At 21.0% G+C, this 19,243-nt stretch overlaps 1 protein-coding gene across 10 annotated transcripts in view; it reads right to left on the reverse strand.

Annotated features, from left to right (window-relative positions):
- The window catches only part of LOC122512482 (transient receptor potential-gamma protein), a 227,031-nt gene that overhangs the window by 15,385 nt on the left and 192,403 nt on the right, over window positions 1-19,243 (reverse strand). For all 10 annotated transcript variants that reach the window (XM_043628339.1, XM_043628332.1, XM_043628340.1 and 7 more), the window contains 5 exons: window positions 15,449-15,597; window positions 13,143-13,338; window positions 4,867-5,037; window positions 2,418-2,652; window positions 309-435 (listed from right to left, as the gene is read on the reverse strand). In XM_043628339.1, coding sequence (XP_043484274.1) covers window positions 309-435; window positions 2,418-2,652; window positions 4,867-5,037; window positions 13,143-13,338; window positions 15,449-15,597 — 878 coding nt within the window. The remainder of the gene's footprint in view (window positions 1-308; window positions 436-2,417; window positions 2,653-4,866; window positions 5,038-13,142; window positions 13,339-15,448; window positions 15,598-19,243) is intronic.

Genomic DNA, 19,243 nt, shown 5'->3' on the forward strand with positions numbered 1-19,243 from the left:
TGAAACATTAATTTTTTACAATTTTTAAAAATAATCGAATCCATTTGAGAAATTTTATTAAAAAGTGTATTGAAAATTGAATTTTTGCGAGGAATTTTATTTAAACTGTTGAGAATAATAAATAATAATAATTATTTATGTATATAGTTATTTATATTTTTATAAATTATATAAATTAAAATAATTTAATTGTTGAAAAAAGTTCAATTATTTTAAAAACAAAAAAACTCTTTCTAATTTCTAGGAATTGAAAGCAAAAAAAAAAAAAAACAAATTAATTTGTTGAAATTGATGATTTCTTTTTTTACCATTCGACTATTGTGGGGGCGGCTCCTCGTTTTGTTGGCGTTGGATCGTGCTCCTCGGAAGGAAATACATTTCCCATCCAATTTCCAATCACACTTTCGATCCTCTGACTGGCTAAAATTAACATGACTGCAAAGAGGAGAAAAAAAAAATATTCTTTTTTAATACAAAATTTTCCTGAATTCATGAAAATAATCCTTTTTCACCAGTTCATATTATAAAATAGCTATAAAAATCGTGAACGTAAAAATATGACCATTTTTCATTAAAAAAAAATTTTAATTTCAAAAATCTACAATTTCATTTTTTTTTATAACACATAATTCAATTTAAATACCTGAAAGTGATAAAAATGGGGATAAAAAATTCACGATTATAAAAATGTGGATTTTTTTTTTTTTGGAAAAATTGCTTTTGACAAAAATAACTTTTATAAATTTTGACGAAAAAATTTGTCTATTTAGAAAAGTTTTAATAGATTTTGAAGTAAAATCCGTATGTAATTTAAAGTTTAAATATATAATTTGAAAAATTTGATATAATTTGAAAAGTTTTTATTCCGATTTTAAATATTTTATTTTTTAATTTAAAAAGTTTGGAATTGGAGAAATATTCTTGAAGTTTAGATTCAATATTTTTTGTCAAAACTATGCTTTTAGTTTGAATTTCTCTGTTTTCTTTATTTCTTTCCTTCTTAATTTTCTTATTTCTTTATTTTGTATTTCTTTAGGATTTATATATTTTTGTGTTTATTTCTTAATTTCCGTGTTTGTTAATTTTCGTATTTTTTATTTCATAATTTCACAATTTTTTTTATTAACAAAAATTTTTTTTTTACCTACCTTAATTTAAAAATTAAAAAATTTCCTACTTTCTTTATTCCTATATTTTTATATTTCTTAATTTCCCTATTTCCTAGTTTTTTAATTTTTTAATTCCATAACATTTTTATTTTCTTATTTCTTAATTTATTATTTCTAAATTTGCCTATTTCTTAGTTTTTAAATTTTTTGATTTTTTAATTTCTTAATTTTTTAATTTTTCAGTTTTTTAATTTTTTAATTCTTTAAACTTTTAATTTCTTATTTTCTCAATTCTTTGATTTTTCAATTCCTTAATTTATTAATTTCTTAATTTTTCATTTTCTTAATAAATTAATTTTTTAATTTTTATGTTTTTGAATTTCTTAATTTCCTTATTTTCTAGTTTAAACATTTTTTAATTTCATAATTTTTCAATTCCTTAATTAATTTATTTTTTTATTTTCTCAATTTTTCTATTTCCTAGTTTTTTAATTATTTAATTATTCAATTCTTTAAATTCTTAATTTCTTAAGTTTTTTAATTATTTAATTATTTAATTCTTAAAATTCTTATTTCTTAAGTTTTTTAATTTTTAAATTCTTCAAATTCTTAATTTCATAACATTTTTATTTTCTTATTTCTTAATTTTGTATTTCTTTAGGATTTACATATTTTTGTGTTTATATTTCTTAATTTCCTTGTTTCTTAATTTTCTTATTTTTTGTTTGTAAATTTCACTATCTCTTTTTTTCCTAATTTTTGGATTTTTCAATTCCTTAATTATTGTTTCTTAATTTTATAAGTTTGTAAACTCTTAATTTCTTAACTTTTTGATTATTTAATTTCTTAATTTTTTAATTCCTTAATTTCTTAATTTTTCATTTTCTTAATTACTTTTACTTAATTTCTCTATTTCTATATTTTTGAATTTCTCAATTTTTCTTTTTTTCAATTTCTTAATTATTTAATTCTTTAAATTCTTAATTGCATAACATTTTTTGTCTTATTCCTTAATTTTCCTATTTTTTAGTTTCTTAATTTCAGAATTTCATAATTTCATAATTTCTTAATTTCTTAATTCCTCAATTTTTTAGTTTCTGAATTTCTTTATCTTTTAATTCTATAATTTATTAATTTTTTAATTTCATAATTTCTTTATTTGTTCTTATTCTTTTATTCCTTTATTTCCTTATTTTTTATTTGACATCCTCATACAGGAAATAGAGAATACAAAAGATAAGTAATGATTTGATTTTCTCTTGGTTTGTTTAGAAAGGGAAATTTTTTTTTTAAGAAGTGACAACTTACATAAAAATGTAAAATAGGATGCAGAGTGGCAGATAAATTTGATGAACGGTTTCCTCATGGTTAGACCGATAGTGCTGTGAGGGGCTATTATATAGGCCACACTGTAAAGTGGAAAGAACATTCCAATACGGACGATTTGCACAGCCTGAAGAAACATATTCTTCCTCCGAAAGCCCGGAAGGCCCTCGTACCAAATCGATGCCAGCAATTGCTGAACATTTGGATGCGCGACAAACTGAAAATATTTGTGATGAAAATGGTTATTGAGAAATTTTCATAAAATTTATTTTCATATGAAATTTTCATAAAATTTAATTTTACTGCACACTTTCATGGAACGCTGTGCGCTTATACTATATATACATAAATTAATAAAGTGTGTCAGACCAGAACTCATCTTTTACTACTTATTATAATTTTTTTTTTATTTCTCACATTGCCAGATTATAATTTATTTTTATTATATAGTAGTGCTTTAAGAATTTTTTTTTATCACCTTGTCGCGAAATTTTCTTTTACTATTTTTTTAGTATAGTTTTCGTAAAAAAAGTGCAGAGTTGAAATAATATTCTGTCTGACTAATACTTTCTTTTACTACTTAGGACTCGTTTTAATTACTTTCAATTCACAAAATTTTGCCTTTTTAAATTTTATTTTTCGCAGTGAAAAGTAAAATTTATTCTTCAAATTGAAAAAAAATTATGTCTGACTTAAAAATGTTTTTACTACTAATTTTTGACTAAAACTAAAACATTAACTTAAACAATTTTTTATTTTTTTTTTTTTGCCTTGTCTGACTAAATCTGTTTTTACTACTTATAAAAAGTTATAAAAATAAAAAAAATTTGTCTGACAAAAACAATTTTTACAACTAAAAACTATATACATAAACTGGAATTTTTGTCTGACTAAAGTCGATCGTAACTACTGATTATAAAAATAAAACAGTTCGAAATATTTCGCGTCAAAAATTTCTTTTTCTACTGAATAAAAGACGTTTGTAATTTATGAGAAATTCCGTCTGACTAAAATTACTTATACTACTGAGAGAAAAAAATAACATTGAAATTGCGGTTTGACTAAAATTTACTTCTTCCATTTATTACTTCTAAAAATTTGTTTTTCTACTGGATAGGAGAAAATTAAAAAAATTCTTTTTGACTGAATTAATTTTTCCTACTTAGAGAAAAAAAGGTAAGAATTAAATACTTCGTTTGAATACAATTGACCTTAATTGATATTTGAGAAAAACTATTTTTCCCACTGAGGGGAAATATTCTTAGCCTTAAAAAACTTCGTCGGACTAAAAGTTACCCTAACTTCTGATAAAGTGCAAATGAAAAGATTTCCTAATATTATGTCTGATTAAAACTGTCTGTTACTACTTCTATTCCTTTTTTTAATTCACAAAATTTTACCTGATAAAAATTTACATTAACTGCAGGTACACGATAATTTTTATCATCTTGTCTTACTAAATTTTGCCTGACTAAAATTGACTGTTACTACTACTTTCATGATTTATATCGCCTTCTCTGATTAAATCTATTCTTTACTACTTATGAAAAGTATTAAAAGCAAAAAAAAATTATATAACAGAAAAAATTTTTACTACTGAAAAAAATATTAACTAGAATCTTTGTCTCACTAAAATTGACCTAAACTACTGGTAATAGAAAGGAAATAATATAAAAATTATGACAAAACAAAAAAATAGGGTTTTTTTACTACTGATTTTCGATACTTTTATATAAAAAAAAATGGTTAGAAAAATTGTTAAAATAACTAAAATTAAACTAAATTTAAATCTTTGACAATAAAATAGAAAATAAATCTTTTCTCTTATTTTCATAAGAAAAAGAATTCTTACTACTTAAAAAAAAAGTGAAATTTACAATCTTCCAGAAATACTTAGCAAACGAGCTTGAAAATAATCTTTAAAAAAAAAGGGGGAAAAAAATTCAAAATAATTCTCAAGGAAAAAAATATTATCTTATCTTTCCCATCATGGTAGATAGCAAGTTAACGTAAACTCATTACGTATACACTTTTCTCGTTCAAAACTCAATTAAGAAACTGCCGGATAAAGCGGGCATTTTTTATAAACTATATTAAAGAATTTACGGAAAATTCTACAAAGTTTTTCTTTTTTCTCTCTGTAATAGCGATGTACCACTATATAAATAATCACAGTAAATCAAAATACTAAACACTTAAATCGACTTAGAAAATGAGTTTTCTATTGATTGAGTGTGAGATAAATAATTGTAAACTTTTAAAAAGTAATTAAGAAAAGTAGAGAAAGTAGAAAGAAAGTAGAAAAAATAAGGACAAGAGAGAGAGAGAGAGAAAAAGATTTTAAATAAAAAGATGATAATTAATATTTAAGGAAATAAAACCACAGTTTTTTTTTAAACTGACAGAAAAAAATACTGAAAAATATCATTACCTTTTTTTGACGAAGTTTAATAGCTAACTTGAGTCGACTCAGGTGCATTCTTTCCCCATGCTCGTAAGTAGGCCCCTTCGCATCGTGATTCAAGAGGATTTCAAGTTCCCGTGAACTTCTCGTGTGGTCCAATAAGGCAGTGGCAAAGTCTTGGCATTGTTTCCTAAGCTCCTGCGCTCACAAAATTATCACAGTTATAAATATCGTCTCTTTTTTTGTATTTTTGTATAGGGGAAAAAGGAAATATATTTTTAAATTCACAATTAAATTTTCATATCTTTTTTGAAATTAACAATTAATAAATAATACATTAATTAAATAATATTTAATAATAATAATAATAATAATAATAATAATAATAATAATAATAATAATAATAATAATAATATTATTATTATTATTGTTAAATATAAATTTGTTTTTATTTATTAAATATGTTCATAAAATACTTTAAATTTCGTCTGACTAAAACTGGCGTTTACTACTTATAAAATAATAAGAATTGAATAATTTTTTTTTTTACACTATTTCTAAATTTTACTGCGAAAAAATAAATTTAATAAAAAAATAATTCAATATTATATATAATTAATATAATTATAATACAATAAATAATATATAGTGATAAGAAAAATTATCAATTTTTTTTTTTGATTTTTTACTTAAGGAAAATTATCAATTTTGTTCTTTTTCAATTATTTATGACAGGAACTATATTAATTTCTATATATAATAAAACACAATAATTATAAAAAATAATTAACAATAATAATACTCTTATTTATTCTTTCATTCTGTCCACACCTGAAGTTAGTTTTTGTGTATTCTTTTGTTGTTTTTTCCTTTAAAAAAATTTTTTTTTGACAAATCGAAAATATGCAGGTATTTTCTCATGATTCATATAATAAAATAATATTAGAAATTAGAAAATTTAAAAAAAATGATGATTAACAAATGAAAAATTTACTTGTTTATTTTTGAATTTTTAGAAAATAAAGGAAAAAATTTTACTCAAAAAAAAATGTTCCGTTACATTTATTTACGAATTTCTTTCATTAGAAAATTATTCGAAAACAACAAAAACTTTTTTTTTAAAATAAAATATATAATTATTATTATTTTTCTACAGGAATTAAAATATTAAAAAATTTCAAATTCAAACTTTCTTTTAAATAAAGAAATTTATAAAAATATTGTTATAAAACATGAAGAAATTGATTGCTCCGAGTCGAAGACTCGGAGTGATCGATTTCTTCATGTTTTATAATAATAATTTATAATAATCAAAAATTTAGGAAAATAATTGAATTATTGCCAAGAAATTTATAAAAAATTGTAAATAATTGAATTCCTGTGGAATTTTTATTATTTTTGACAATAATTAAATATTTGTGTACAATTTTATTAAATTTTTTTTTAAATAATTGAATTTTTCTCGGAAAATTTTATTAAAATAGTAGATATTGAAAATAGTTGAAATTAGGACAAGAATTTTATTTTATTTTTTTTATTTTTTTTTTTTTTTTAAATAATTGAATTTTTCTTGGAAAATTTTATTAAAATAGTATATATTGAAAATAATTGAAATTAGGACAAGAATTTTATTGTCATTTTTAAAAGTAATTTAACTTTGGGGAAAAATTTTGTTATTTACAAAGATAATTGGGATTTTGACGAGAATTTGTTTTTTAATTTTAAACATAATTGAATTTGATTACTTTTGAAAAAATAATTGAATTTCTGCAATAAATTATTTGCAAATTTTTCCAAAATTGAATTATTTTAGTGTTTTCAAGAAAAATTTGAATTTAAAATTTTTAAATTCTATTATTTTTAAAATTGCTAATTTTATTTAAGAAGTAAAGAAAAAAGATAACCGAGGAAGAAGTTAACAATCTAACCGAATATTCTTTCTTTAATATAAAATTAATACCGAATGATAAATTCTTTTCCTTTAATTTAATAATTAAAATAATTAAAATAATTAAAATAATTATAAATCATTATAAATATTATAAAAATATGAAATATAAATATATTAAGAAAATATAAAATGAAAATACCGTTAATAATAAAAAATAATAATTTTTTTCTCAAATACATAAATAGTTTTAATAACAAAAATAATAAATTTTCTTTCTCTTCGAATTAAAAGAAATAAGTAGAATTCTTTTCAGGTAATTGAAATTTGTATGATTAACAAAATTGTTAGTTTCGTTCTAAAAGCTTTGGAATACTTAGTGACACGAAATTTGCCGTCAAAGAGAAGCTGCAAATTAATTGATCGTGAAATGAACCTCTCTCGTGTCATGTGTGGCGTTCATTAGACTCAAAGTAGGCATTGGTTTCAGTTAGCCTGTTTAAATATGTTATACTCTTGGAATGTCTTGTTCACCAAATCGTAATTTTAATTACACAAAATTCACTTCTATTTTTTCCCAATGATCTCACAATATACAATCTTTTTGGTTCAATTTTCCTATTTTTGTTTTCTAATCATTTTTTTTAAATGATTTTCTTAAACAAATACATTTTTTTGTATTTTTATATTTATTTATATTTCTTTTTTTTTGAACTTTGGTAAATTTTTATTTTTTTTAATTTTGTTTTTGTTATTAAATTTTTTTTCATCTTGCTACTTTTACCGCTTTTCTTTAAGAATTTCCCATTCATTATCTTGGCTGAATAATTTTTTATTTTACTAATTTTTGGATAAAACGAGGAAAGAATGAAAAAAAATTATGTCTGACTAAAACAGCTTTTACCACTGAAAAAATATAAATCTTTGTCTGATTGAAATTGACTCTAACTACTGATAAAGAGAATACAGAGATTTTCTAATATTCTGCCTGACTAACACTGACTTTTACTACTTATTTTTATTTTATTTATTTCCCAAAATTTTACCTGACAAAAATTTACTTCTACTACTTCTACAATGATTTTTATAACCTCGTCTGACTAAATTTGTTTTTCACTACTTATGGAAAGAATAAAAATTGAAAAAAATTCTGTCTGACAGAAATTGTTTTTACTACTGAAAAAAATTATGAATCTTTGTCGGATTGAAATTGACCCTAACTACTGATAATGAAAATAAAATACTTAAAAATTTCCGACTGGCTAAAAATGGCTTTTTCTACTCGATAAAATACGTTGAGAATTGAGAAAAAGTTCTGTCTGACCAAAAAGCATTTTTACTACTTAGAGAAAAATAATAAAAATGAGAAACTTTGGCGGACTTAAATTGACCATAAATTCTGTCTGACTAAAAACGATTTTTACTACTTATATAGAAAAATATAAAGAATAGAAACTCCGTCTGACTATAATTGACCCTAACTACTGAGAAAGAAGAAAAAATTTATAATAATCAGCCCGATTAAAAAATGTTTTTTTATCACTTATTCTATTTTTTCACTTTATGGATATTTAGACTGAAAATTTGCACTACTGAAAAAATTTATTAATTTGATATATGAATTGTTTTCTAGATCTAAAATTAATCCTAAATATTATGCTTTATTATTTTTTTAAAAAATACATAGCTTTATATTATGCTTTATTATTTTAAAAAAAAATATATAAATTTATATTATGCTTTATTATTTTTTTTAATAAAATATATAAATTTATTTACTGATAGATAAATGTTATGATTTTTTTTTATCAAGAGATTTGATTTCGTTTTCATATAAATAGTATCATGGAGAAATAACTTTTTTCTGCTTTTCTTTATGCGGCAAAAATTGCATTTCTCAGCACATTATAAAATAAATTGTTCTTGAATTTTATGAGTATTTTTTCCATTTTCATTTTTTTTTCTCTTCTCTTCTTTTTTTTTTTTATTGAAAAAGTTGTAAAGTAGAGTGAAGTTAGTAGAGGGAAGTTTTAAGAAGAAAGTTATTAAAATAACATTTTTATGACCTTTTACCCCTTCTCTTGATTCATAAATAACAAATTTTCAAATAAACTGTTGTTACTCGACAACTTTAAAATTCATCTCTCTCTCTTGTTTCCTTTAACATTTTCATATTCCAAAACAAGAGTTGTCGATGTTTCAACTTTCAACACACAATATAATTTTTATATTGTAAAAAGTAAACTTATTAATTTATTCACGAAAATGAATTTGTAATAAAATTTTTTTTACAACTTTTCTAGAAGGAAACCAATACTTGTTAAATTACTTTTTGTGAAAATATTCAAGAAAATATTCTCAGGAAAAAATATGTTTAAATCTTGTTTCGAAATATTTAATTTAGATAAGAAATTTAATTTAAATGTTTTTTCAAAGAACAATTCATTTAATTATAAAAGAAAAAATAAAGATCTTATGAAATAAATAAAACGAATTTTTTTTTAATAACAATTTTCTTAAATATTTTTATATTTTCGAAATAATATTAAATTTTAAAATAAAAAGAACAATTTTTTCATTTCTTTATTTCTGTTAAACGATTTTTTCAAAAATTTATTTAAATTTTTCGAACTAATATTTAATTTGAATATAAAAAATTTGCTAAGCAAATATTTCTTTATTTAAGGAAAGTTTTTCGAGTGTTTGGAGCTAAAGTTTGAGAAGCTGTAAACACAAGTTTAGTTTCATCTCTAAGTGAGAGAATTGGAATTTATAATTCAATAAATCTTAGGCCTCCTTGAATTGTGGAGTCCTTAAAGTTTTGGCAATTAAATGCAGAAGTGCTGCGCGAAATGAGTAATGAAGGCAAATAAAAGTGATTCAATCATCGGGACAATTTATAATCAGAGAAATATTCTCTCAGTGAATATTCTCCATATCTGGAAAATGTTCTCCAACTTTATTAATTTCATCATCATTTTAATTTCTAATAATTTTAATTTTAATTTTAATTTCTAATCTCTTGGAATTTATGTTAATTAATGAAATTTTTTTATTTTTATCCTTCCCGACTAATTTTCTTTTCAAAATGTTATTAATTTTCCTCTTCATTAATTTATGAAAAAAAAATAACAAAAAAAATAATAAGAATAATAAAATAACGAATTACAATAAAAAATAATAAAATAAAAGTAAAATGATAATTTTTTTCAAATTTTATTTATAGAATAATAATAGTAATAAATAAAATATATAAATTTTCGATGAACTAAAATTTGACTTAATGAACAAAATAGAGTCAATGAAAATTCAAAAATAAACAGATGTTAATTTAATAAAATTTTCAGTAGACAAATATAAACTTTAAATTGAATTTTAATTTTCACTCTAGATCGAAAATCAAGTTACTTTATATGCAGTTGTCATTAATTAAAAGATAATTGTTCATTAACGCGGATCGTTCAACTATAGGTCCCCTCTTTCCTCTCTCAACCTTGTCATTATGATGCTGAATAATTTATGCAACTATTCATGAATTGATAAATTTAGCCAACACACAATTCACTGAATTGTTCCCAATAGGATTTGAATTTGAGCCATTTCAAACTTGAACCACAAAATTGAGAACATATCATTTTTATTTAAAAGTTAATAGTATAAAATAAAATTAGGTAAAATCGAGAAAAGAAAATTTATTTATTAGAAGAAAAATATTATTTGTCCAAAGAAAATAAATAATTAAAATAAAAAAATATTAATAAGTTTCCTAAAAATTCAATTTGAACAAGAGTTTAAAATTCTCTAAATATAATTCAATTATTCTCAAAATATTTTCAAAAAATTCTATATAAAAATTAAATTACTTTCAATGCAATTTTTAAATATATTCATCAAAAAAATTGAAGGAATTTAATTATTTTCCAAAAATAATAAAATTCTTGTGATGAATTCAATTATTTTGAATATACTTAATTTTAATAAAATTCTTTAAAGAAATTCCATTATTTTCAAAACAACTTTAATTGAATTTCTCGAAAAAATTTCATTATTTTAAAATATTTCTATAAAATTCTTTATAACAATTTAATTATTTCTTAAAATTTTTTTTAAATTCTCGCAAAACATTTTAATTACTTTTATATTATAGTAAAATCCTTCTAAACAAATTTAATTATCTTTTCCAATAGTGAAATCTTTGCAAAAATCCAATGATTTTCAAAACAATTTTAATTGAACTCCTCAGATGAATTCAAATATTTTTAAATATTTCCATAAATTTCAATTATGTCCAAAAATTTTTAAAAATTCTTCGAAACAATTTTTAAAAATAGTGAAATTCTCCTCAAGAATTTAATTATTTTCAATTCACTTTTAATAAAATTCTTCTTCATAAAATTCAAATGCTTTCAAAATTTCCAATTAAAATTATTAAAGAAACTCTATTAGTTTAAAAGAAAAATTCAAAGAAATTCTTCAAGAGAATTTAATTAGGATTTAAAAAAATTTTAATAAAATTCTTTGCGAGAATTCAGTTATTTTCCTAAATAATAAAATTCTTTGAAGGAATTCTATTATCATCGAATTTTTTGATAAAATTCTTTGCAACAATTCAATGATTTTCAATATATTAATTTTAAAATTGAAAATATTTTAAAAGAAAAATTATAAAATTGTTAATAATAATGCAATTTATTTTTCATTAATTTTTTGTTTATGAATCACAATTTTTTAACAAAATTATTATTTAGTTTTAGAAAAAGAAGAAAAATATTTGCAAAATTCATATTTTTTTAAATCTTATTTTTGGAACAGGATTTTCCACAGGAATTATGACATTCAAAAATTTTAAATTTAAACCTTTTTTAAATTAAACAACTTATAAAAGTATTGTTATAAAACATGAAGTATTCGATTGCTCCGAGTCGAAGACTCGGAGTGATCGATTTCTTCATGTTTTCTAATAATTAAAGATGACCCAGAGATAAAATCATTATTTTATATTATTATAAGAATATTGTTACTGTAACTTTATCAAAATTATTTTCATCATTTTAATTCAATTATTATTTTCTAGAATTTTTAATTATATTTTTTTCTAAATAATAATTGAATTCCTTAAAAAAATTTATTATTTATTAAAATAATAAAATTCCTGTGAAATTTTTATTATTTATGAAAATAATTAAATGTTTGTATACAATTTTATTAAGATTTTTTTTAAATAATTGAATTCTTGTTGGGAAATAGTAGATATTGAAAATCATTGAAATTTGAAAAATGCATTTTAATTTTTGGAAATAATTGATATTAGGTCAAGAATTTTTTTGACATTTAGGAAAATAATTGAACTTTGGAGAAGAATTTTTGTTATTTATAAAGATAATTGGGATTTTTACAAAATTATTTTTCTAATTTTGTACATAGTTGAATTTTATAAGAATTTTTTTTTTTTTTTAGGAAAATAGTTGAATTTCTGCAATTATTTGTAATTTCTTCAAAATTGAATTTTTTTAGTGTTTTCAACAAAAATTTAAATTAGAAAATTTTTAAATTCTATTATTTTTAAAATTGATAATTTTATTTAAAAAAAAAGGTAGTAAGAAATTAGCCGCGAGCTTTAGCGCGCGAATTGTTGCTACTTAGGTAAATATTCTTTATAAAAAAAATTCTTTTTATCGCCTCAAGTAAATAAACTTTTCATTCTGGTAGAAAATATAGTAGACGAATAAAAAGTTTCTTTCAATACCAAAACAGAATTTTTCCTCAATAATTTTCTTTTTTTTTTAGTTTTAGAAAAAAAGGGTAAACAGTTTTTCTAAAACATGAAGAAAAATATATTTTTAGATTTTTACTATTTCAGGTCGCGAATATTTTTTATTTAAAAAAAATGATACGTTCTCGTTTAGATAAACATCTCAAGTGAAATATCATTTTTCCTGTGTGTGTGAGAGAGATAAAAATTCCATTTTCCAAGATATTTTCTCTTTAAGAATGAAATTTGACTTTTAAAAATTGATATACACAAACTTTGCAATCTATGTGCATATGTAAATAAATAGCAATTTTGGTATGTTATCTTTAATATTCCTCGGGAGAATATTATTTTTTTTTCCTCCTCTCTTATCCTCCCAAGGAATTCATTCTCATATTTTTTCTTCTCTTCCTTATTACATTTTAATTTTCTTATGAGGCTGGAGAGGTGAAATTTTTTTTTAGAAAACAAGAGAAGGAGAAAAAAGAAGCGAAAAAAGGGAAAAAACAGAAAAAAGATGGAAAAAAGGGAAAAAGAAAAGTGAAGAAAGAGAAGAAAAAGAGAGTGAGCGAGAGAGAGAGAAAAAAGCGAGAAAATGTATATATAAAGTCAAGATGTACTCGAAATGAAAGAGGTGCAATTAAGGTTTATTTAGAGCGTCACCTGGTACTCGCACTTGAATTCATGCTCGAGAAAGGAAAGACGACGAAGCTCCCAGGAGAGTTCAAAGGCCGTTAAGATGGGGTCCTTAGAGGACAAGGCGATTAATGACGGTGATGCCAATGCACGATAGGCGTTTATTCTACTCCTGGAATGTCGAAGTGAGTCGTCGATCCTTGATTGCACGCACTCATCACACCTGCATTAGGAAATTCAAGAGAAAACAAGAATTAAAAATCAAAATTTACATTCACTTGTTTTTAAAATTCATTTCTCTATTTAAAAGAAAACAAATTAAATTACATAGTTCAGTGAAAAATAAATTATTAACCCAATTAACCAAAAATAATTAATCAATCAACTTAGTAGATTAATTACTTAACTTGATAAGTCAATTAATTAACTAAATTAATCAATTAATTGATAAACCTAAGAAGTCAATAAATTAACCCAATTAATTGACCTAATTAATTAAAAGTCAATTAATTAATTAATCAATTAATTCGTTAACCTAAAAGTCAATTTATTAACATGATTAGTTGATTAATTATTATTAACTTAATAAGTCACTTAATTTAATTCACTAAGTCAACTAGTAGTAAGTAAGTCACTAGTAAGTTAACTAATTAACCTACTTAGGCAATTAATTAATTAAAACTAATAAGTCAGTTAATTTATATAAATATTCACATAATTTGTTAATTTAAATATATAGTCTATTAATATTAGATGAAACAGTAAATTAATATGGTCAACTGATTAATTAATCAATTAATTAATTAACTAATTAACTATTAATACTTCGTTGGTCAATTAACACAAAAAAGAATAACATAACTAACCCTATTAGTTTGATAATTAGTTAGCAAGCTAATTAGCTTGATTTTAGCTTTCTCAAGCAAATAGACAAATTTTTTTTTTGCTAAAAAATAACTAATCAAAATAATCAGCCACAATTAATTATTCTAAACAATCTATTAATTTACCTGTGTATTAATTAATGATTTTTTATTTAATTATTATTATTATTACTTTTACTATTTTTGTTTATAATTAATATTCTTCTTACTATATCTGTTTAATTATGTAATTAAATTAATTAATAAATCTACTTAATCAATTCGTTGGCTAAATTAATTAGTGAATTATTAATACTTGAATTTTACAAAAATAAATTCCAATTTCTAAATTATATTTCATATTCAAAATTTGGAAAACTCTCTTATTAAGTATAGAAATTATTATTAATTATCATTATTTTCAATAATTTTAATAAATATTCTTAGTTAGAATTACAATATTTTCAATAAAATTTTAATAAAAAAGTAGAAGCATAAAAGACATGTAAAGTATTTTTGAAGAGCACAAAAATAATAAAGTAATTTTCCAAAAAATAAAAGAAAAATGTTGAATTTTAAACATTTTCGATTTTTGGTGCTATAGAGGTGACAGTAATTTTTTTGACTAAGGAAGAAATTTAAAAGACGAGTAAAGTATTTTTGAAGAGCCCAAAAATAATAAAGTAATTTTCTAAAAAATAAAAGAAATATGTTGAATTTTAAGAACTTTCGATTTTTTTGGTGCTAGTGGTCTGGGTAGTTTTTTTACCAAAGAATAAAATTTAAAAGACGAGTAAAGTATTTTTGAAGAGCCCAAAAATAATAAAGTAATTTCCTAAAAAATAAATGTTGAATTTTAAAAATTTTCGATTTTTGATGCTATAGAGGTGACAGTAATTTTTTTGACTAAGGAAGAAGTTTAAAAGACGAGTAAAGTATTTTTGAAGAGCCCAAAAATAATAAAGTAATTTTCATAAAAAATAAAAGAAAAAAGTTGAATTTTATAAGAATTTTCGATTTTTGGTGCTATTGATCAGAGAATTTTTTTTTAACCGAAGGGTGAAGTTCAAAAGACGAGTAAAGTATTTTTGAAGAGGCCAAAAATACAAAAGTAATTTTTCAAAAAATTAAATAAAAATGTTCAATTTTAAGAATTTTTGATTTTTGGTGCTAGTGGTCAAAGTAGTTTTTTCTATCAAAGGGTGAAATTTAAAAGACGAGTAAAGTATTTTTGATGAGCCCAAAAATACAAAAGTAATTTTCCAAAAAAGAAAAGAAAAATGTTTTTTATTATTATAATGTATTTAAACTAATTATCACACGATGATTATTCCGAAAGCAATAAACTAAAAAATTTAAAAAATGCAAAAAAATTATATAGGTATTTAAAAAGTAAAATTGTTTTTATTTTTATTTGTAAAATTTATATGCAAAATTTTTTTTTTTTTTTTTTTTTTTGCGAAAACTTACCCGCAACGAACGTCATGGGGCATGGGTAAAGTGGATCCACGATCGAGGAGGATCTTTATTATCTCGTAATTATCTCTGTGAGCAGAGAGGATCAGAGGTGTTATATCCGGCGTGAAAGTTGCAGTATCAGCCGGCAAAGCTTCCCAACTCTGAAAAGTAGTTGAAAATTTTAATTACGTTATTTCAGAAATAGCCTGGCCGTGACTTTTCCCCGGATAACCTTTTAATGCTCTAAATTTTTTTTTCTTTTATTTTACTATGCGATTAATGAAAGCAGCACTGTGTCTAATTCATTCCAGAAGAGAGAAAGAGAAATTTCAAATTTAGAAAAAAATAGTTATAATTAGAAGAAAAAAATAGCTAAAATTTATTATATTTACAATATCTTCTTTGTAGGTTTGTTTTTTATTTTTTTTTTATTTTTTTTTTTTTAGGATATTTGTTACTTTTTAGTCTCAATTTTTAATTTATTTTCAAATTTTATAAAAGTACGTTAATAAAGGTAAAAATTGAAAATAAAAAAATATAATTTAATAATAATTTAATTTGCTTCGTAAATAAATATATCTTTCTGTAAATAATATTTATATTCTACAAGAAGATTTTTTATTCTGTATTTTATTTATTTGAAATTAGCAAAAAAATTATCGAAAAACATTTTTATTCTATATTTATAATATTAAATACAAAATATTTTTTACTTTGTATTATAATTCCATTTATTAGAAATTACCAAAAATGAATAAAAAAAAAATTTTTTTCTATTTTTTACTTTATCAAAAATATTTGATTTTATAATTTTTTGAAATTAAATATTTTTCTTCTATAAAATAAACAAATAGTAGAGTTTTGAAAAGACTTCTTTTCCCATATCATTTTGATAATTAGAAAAGTTTCATTCAAAGTCAATGTTTAAATTAGTCATTTGGAAGACTAGGTACGAAATCGAAATGCAAATGAGATGAATTTTCCTCGGGGATTTTAAGATGTCAGAGTTACGCATTATTGATAACGTTGAGGGAGAAATTGATATGTCACAATTAGTCATTCATATAAAATGAAATCGATTTTCCTGCGAATTAATTATATAATTAATTTTCAATATACACATTTATGTACTTTTACAGTAGTTTGAATCAATGATTGACTTAAAGTTCGATTAATTTTCTTCCCAATAAATGAAAAACTTTTCAATTTAAGTGAATTAAAACTTTGATTTTAATTGATTTTCTCTACTTAATTTTTTTCTCACATTTTTTTTCTTTACATTCTCTCTGGTTTTCAGATAAAATGTTTTTTTTACATTTTAGTCTTTTTTTTATCCTTTTATAAAATATCCTACTTTACGATGGTTTTTAAAAGAGTGTGTCTTTTCTTTTTTATTGGAGAAACTTTTAACTGTCCATATTTTCTGAAAAAAAATCGCAATAATTTTTTTCATACTTTTTTTACATTATTTGTGTAAAATGATATCGGTTTATGAATTTAGTAAGAGTTATCGAAGTATTTTTATATGTATACTATTTTCTTTCTTTATTATCATTTTATTATTTTTAATTTTTTTTACTCTTTTTAGTATTTTTTATTTTAATTCTTTTTTTTACTTTTTATTCAGTTGAATATTTTACTATTTTTTTAGTATTTTAAATTTTCTTCTATTTAGGAAATTTTTTTATTTTTGACTATCTTTTTAGTACATATTTATTATCGTTTTAATAAAAAAAAATTATCCATTTATTATGCTTTATATATTTTTATACACGCACTTAATTACTGACATTTATAAAACATGCACATTAAAAATTTCCCTGTAAAAAATGATTAATTGATAAAAGAAAACATTACAATTAATGCGAAAATAAATTTTTTTCGAAAATAAATAAATTAGAATTTTATAATTTAATTAAAGAAAATAAAAAGACCGAAATAATATAATTAAAAGATAATAATAAAAATCAGGAAACTAATAAAAAATATAGTAAAGATTAGATATCTATTATAATAAATAATAATTGTAGAAAAAATAACGAAAAATCATTATAATTAAATAAATAGGAATTTTTTTTAAAGATTTATGAGTTTTGTGAAAATTTGAAAATTTTCTTTCGACAATCACAAAAAAGTCACGACGAAGCGTTTGCATTCTAAATTATAAAGCCACAAGACAGTGACGTTTTCCCTCATGCAAATTAGGCATACGAATAAAAAAACACTTTTTTATCAAAAAGAAAAAAAAAATTTTTTTTTCCTCTATATTAATTCAACTAAAAGCAAGCAATAAAATTTAGTAAGGCTATTTGCTAAATTTCTTTTTTTTTCTATAGTAACAATAAATAGGTTAATATAAATTTCCTTATAAATTCCTTCGAGATGACTTAACGTTTTTTTTCTTCTTTTTTTTATTATTTTCCGTGTAGAATAAATCGGAAAATTCTCAAATGAAATGGAAAATTATTATTGAATAATTCATACTTTATGATCGACAAACTATAAAATGAATAATATCGAGAATGATTTAATGTGGCTATATAGTGAAAGATGAATGAAATATAAATTTCTTTTCTATTTCAAATTTTTTTTCTATTTAGAATTCTTTCAGTTGATAAAAAAATTTTTTAGTTCTTCACTAAAAAAATGAATTTTTGTAAATTAATTTTTTTTTAAATATTAGAATTATATTAATTATAATAATAATTTTATTCATTTTTGTAGAAAGAAAATTATTTTTGTCTAGAAAGTTGGTATTTTTAGAAAAGAATTCGTTTCTTTTGGGATGTAAATATTTTTCTATCTATAAACGAAAAAATTTAAATATATTTACAGTTAATTTTTTTTTGTCTAAAATTATATTCTATGTAAATAAAAAAATACTACAAATTCTACAAATAATTAGGAATTCTTCTTTTTTAAATTCAATTAAGAGAATTTTATACTCGATCCACTATATAAGAGTCAAAAAACCTTTTTTGTTTATTTTCAAATACCAAAGATTTATGTTACTCCATAAAAAAATAGAAATTCCTTTATAATTCCCAGTGAATGGAAATTCTTTTTCGCCCGTATGGAGCTAAAAATTCCTTTTATTCCATAAATGTAAAATATTTCCCATTATATTCAAGAATTATTTTTTATTCGTCAATTTTTTTTCTACTCAATTCTCGATTTAATTAAATTTAGAAAATATTTTTTTTTAATTGGTGCACAAAAAGTTTTCTAAATTTCAAAACAAAAATAAAAATCATATTTCTTTAAAGGGTAATATTTTTATTTTTGTAAATCTGTTTATTTATTTTAAAAAAATAGAAAATAAATATTTTAGTGAGAGTTGCTTAGAATAAAGAAAACAGAATATAAAATTAGAAAATTTACAAAAAAAATAATAATTAACAAATTAAATGAAAAAAAATAATAAAAATATAAATAAGTAAATAGAAAATTTAAATAATGAGATGTAAAGAGATTGTTTAAACAAAAAGAAAGATAATTTTTAATACAATTTTGATCAAATTTCATGAAAACTGTAATTCTTCTTTAAAAAATTTATTAAAATTCGTCAAAAAAATTCAAATAATTAAATATTTGTTGATAAAATTCTTTAGGATAATTAAATTTTAAAAAACATGCAATTATTCAATAAATTGTTATTTTTGTATTTAAATAATTGAATTCTAGTAGAATTTTCTCATAAACATTGATTTAAAAATGGATTTCAGTTAAAAACCAATGAATTTGAAAATTCTCAAAAAACTGTTTGACAAATTATTAAAAATAATTAATTTATAGAAAAATTTTAGT

The sequence above is a fragment of the Leptopilina heterotoma genome, unplaced genomic scaffold, assembly GCF_015476425.1.
Source record: "Leptopilina heterotoma isolate Lh14 unplaced genomic scaffold, ASM1547642v1 Lhet_99, whole genome shotgun sequence".
Classification (NCBI taxonomy): Eukaryota; Metazoa; Arthropoda; class Insecta; order Hymenoptera; family Figitidae; genus Leptopilina; species Leptopilina heterotoma.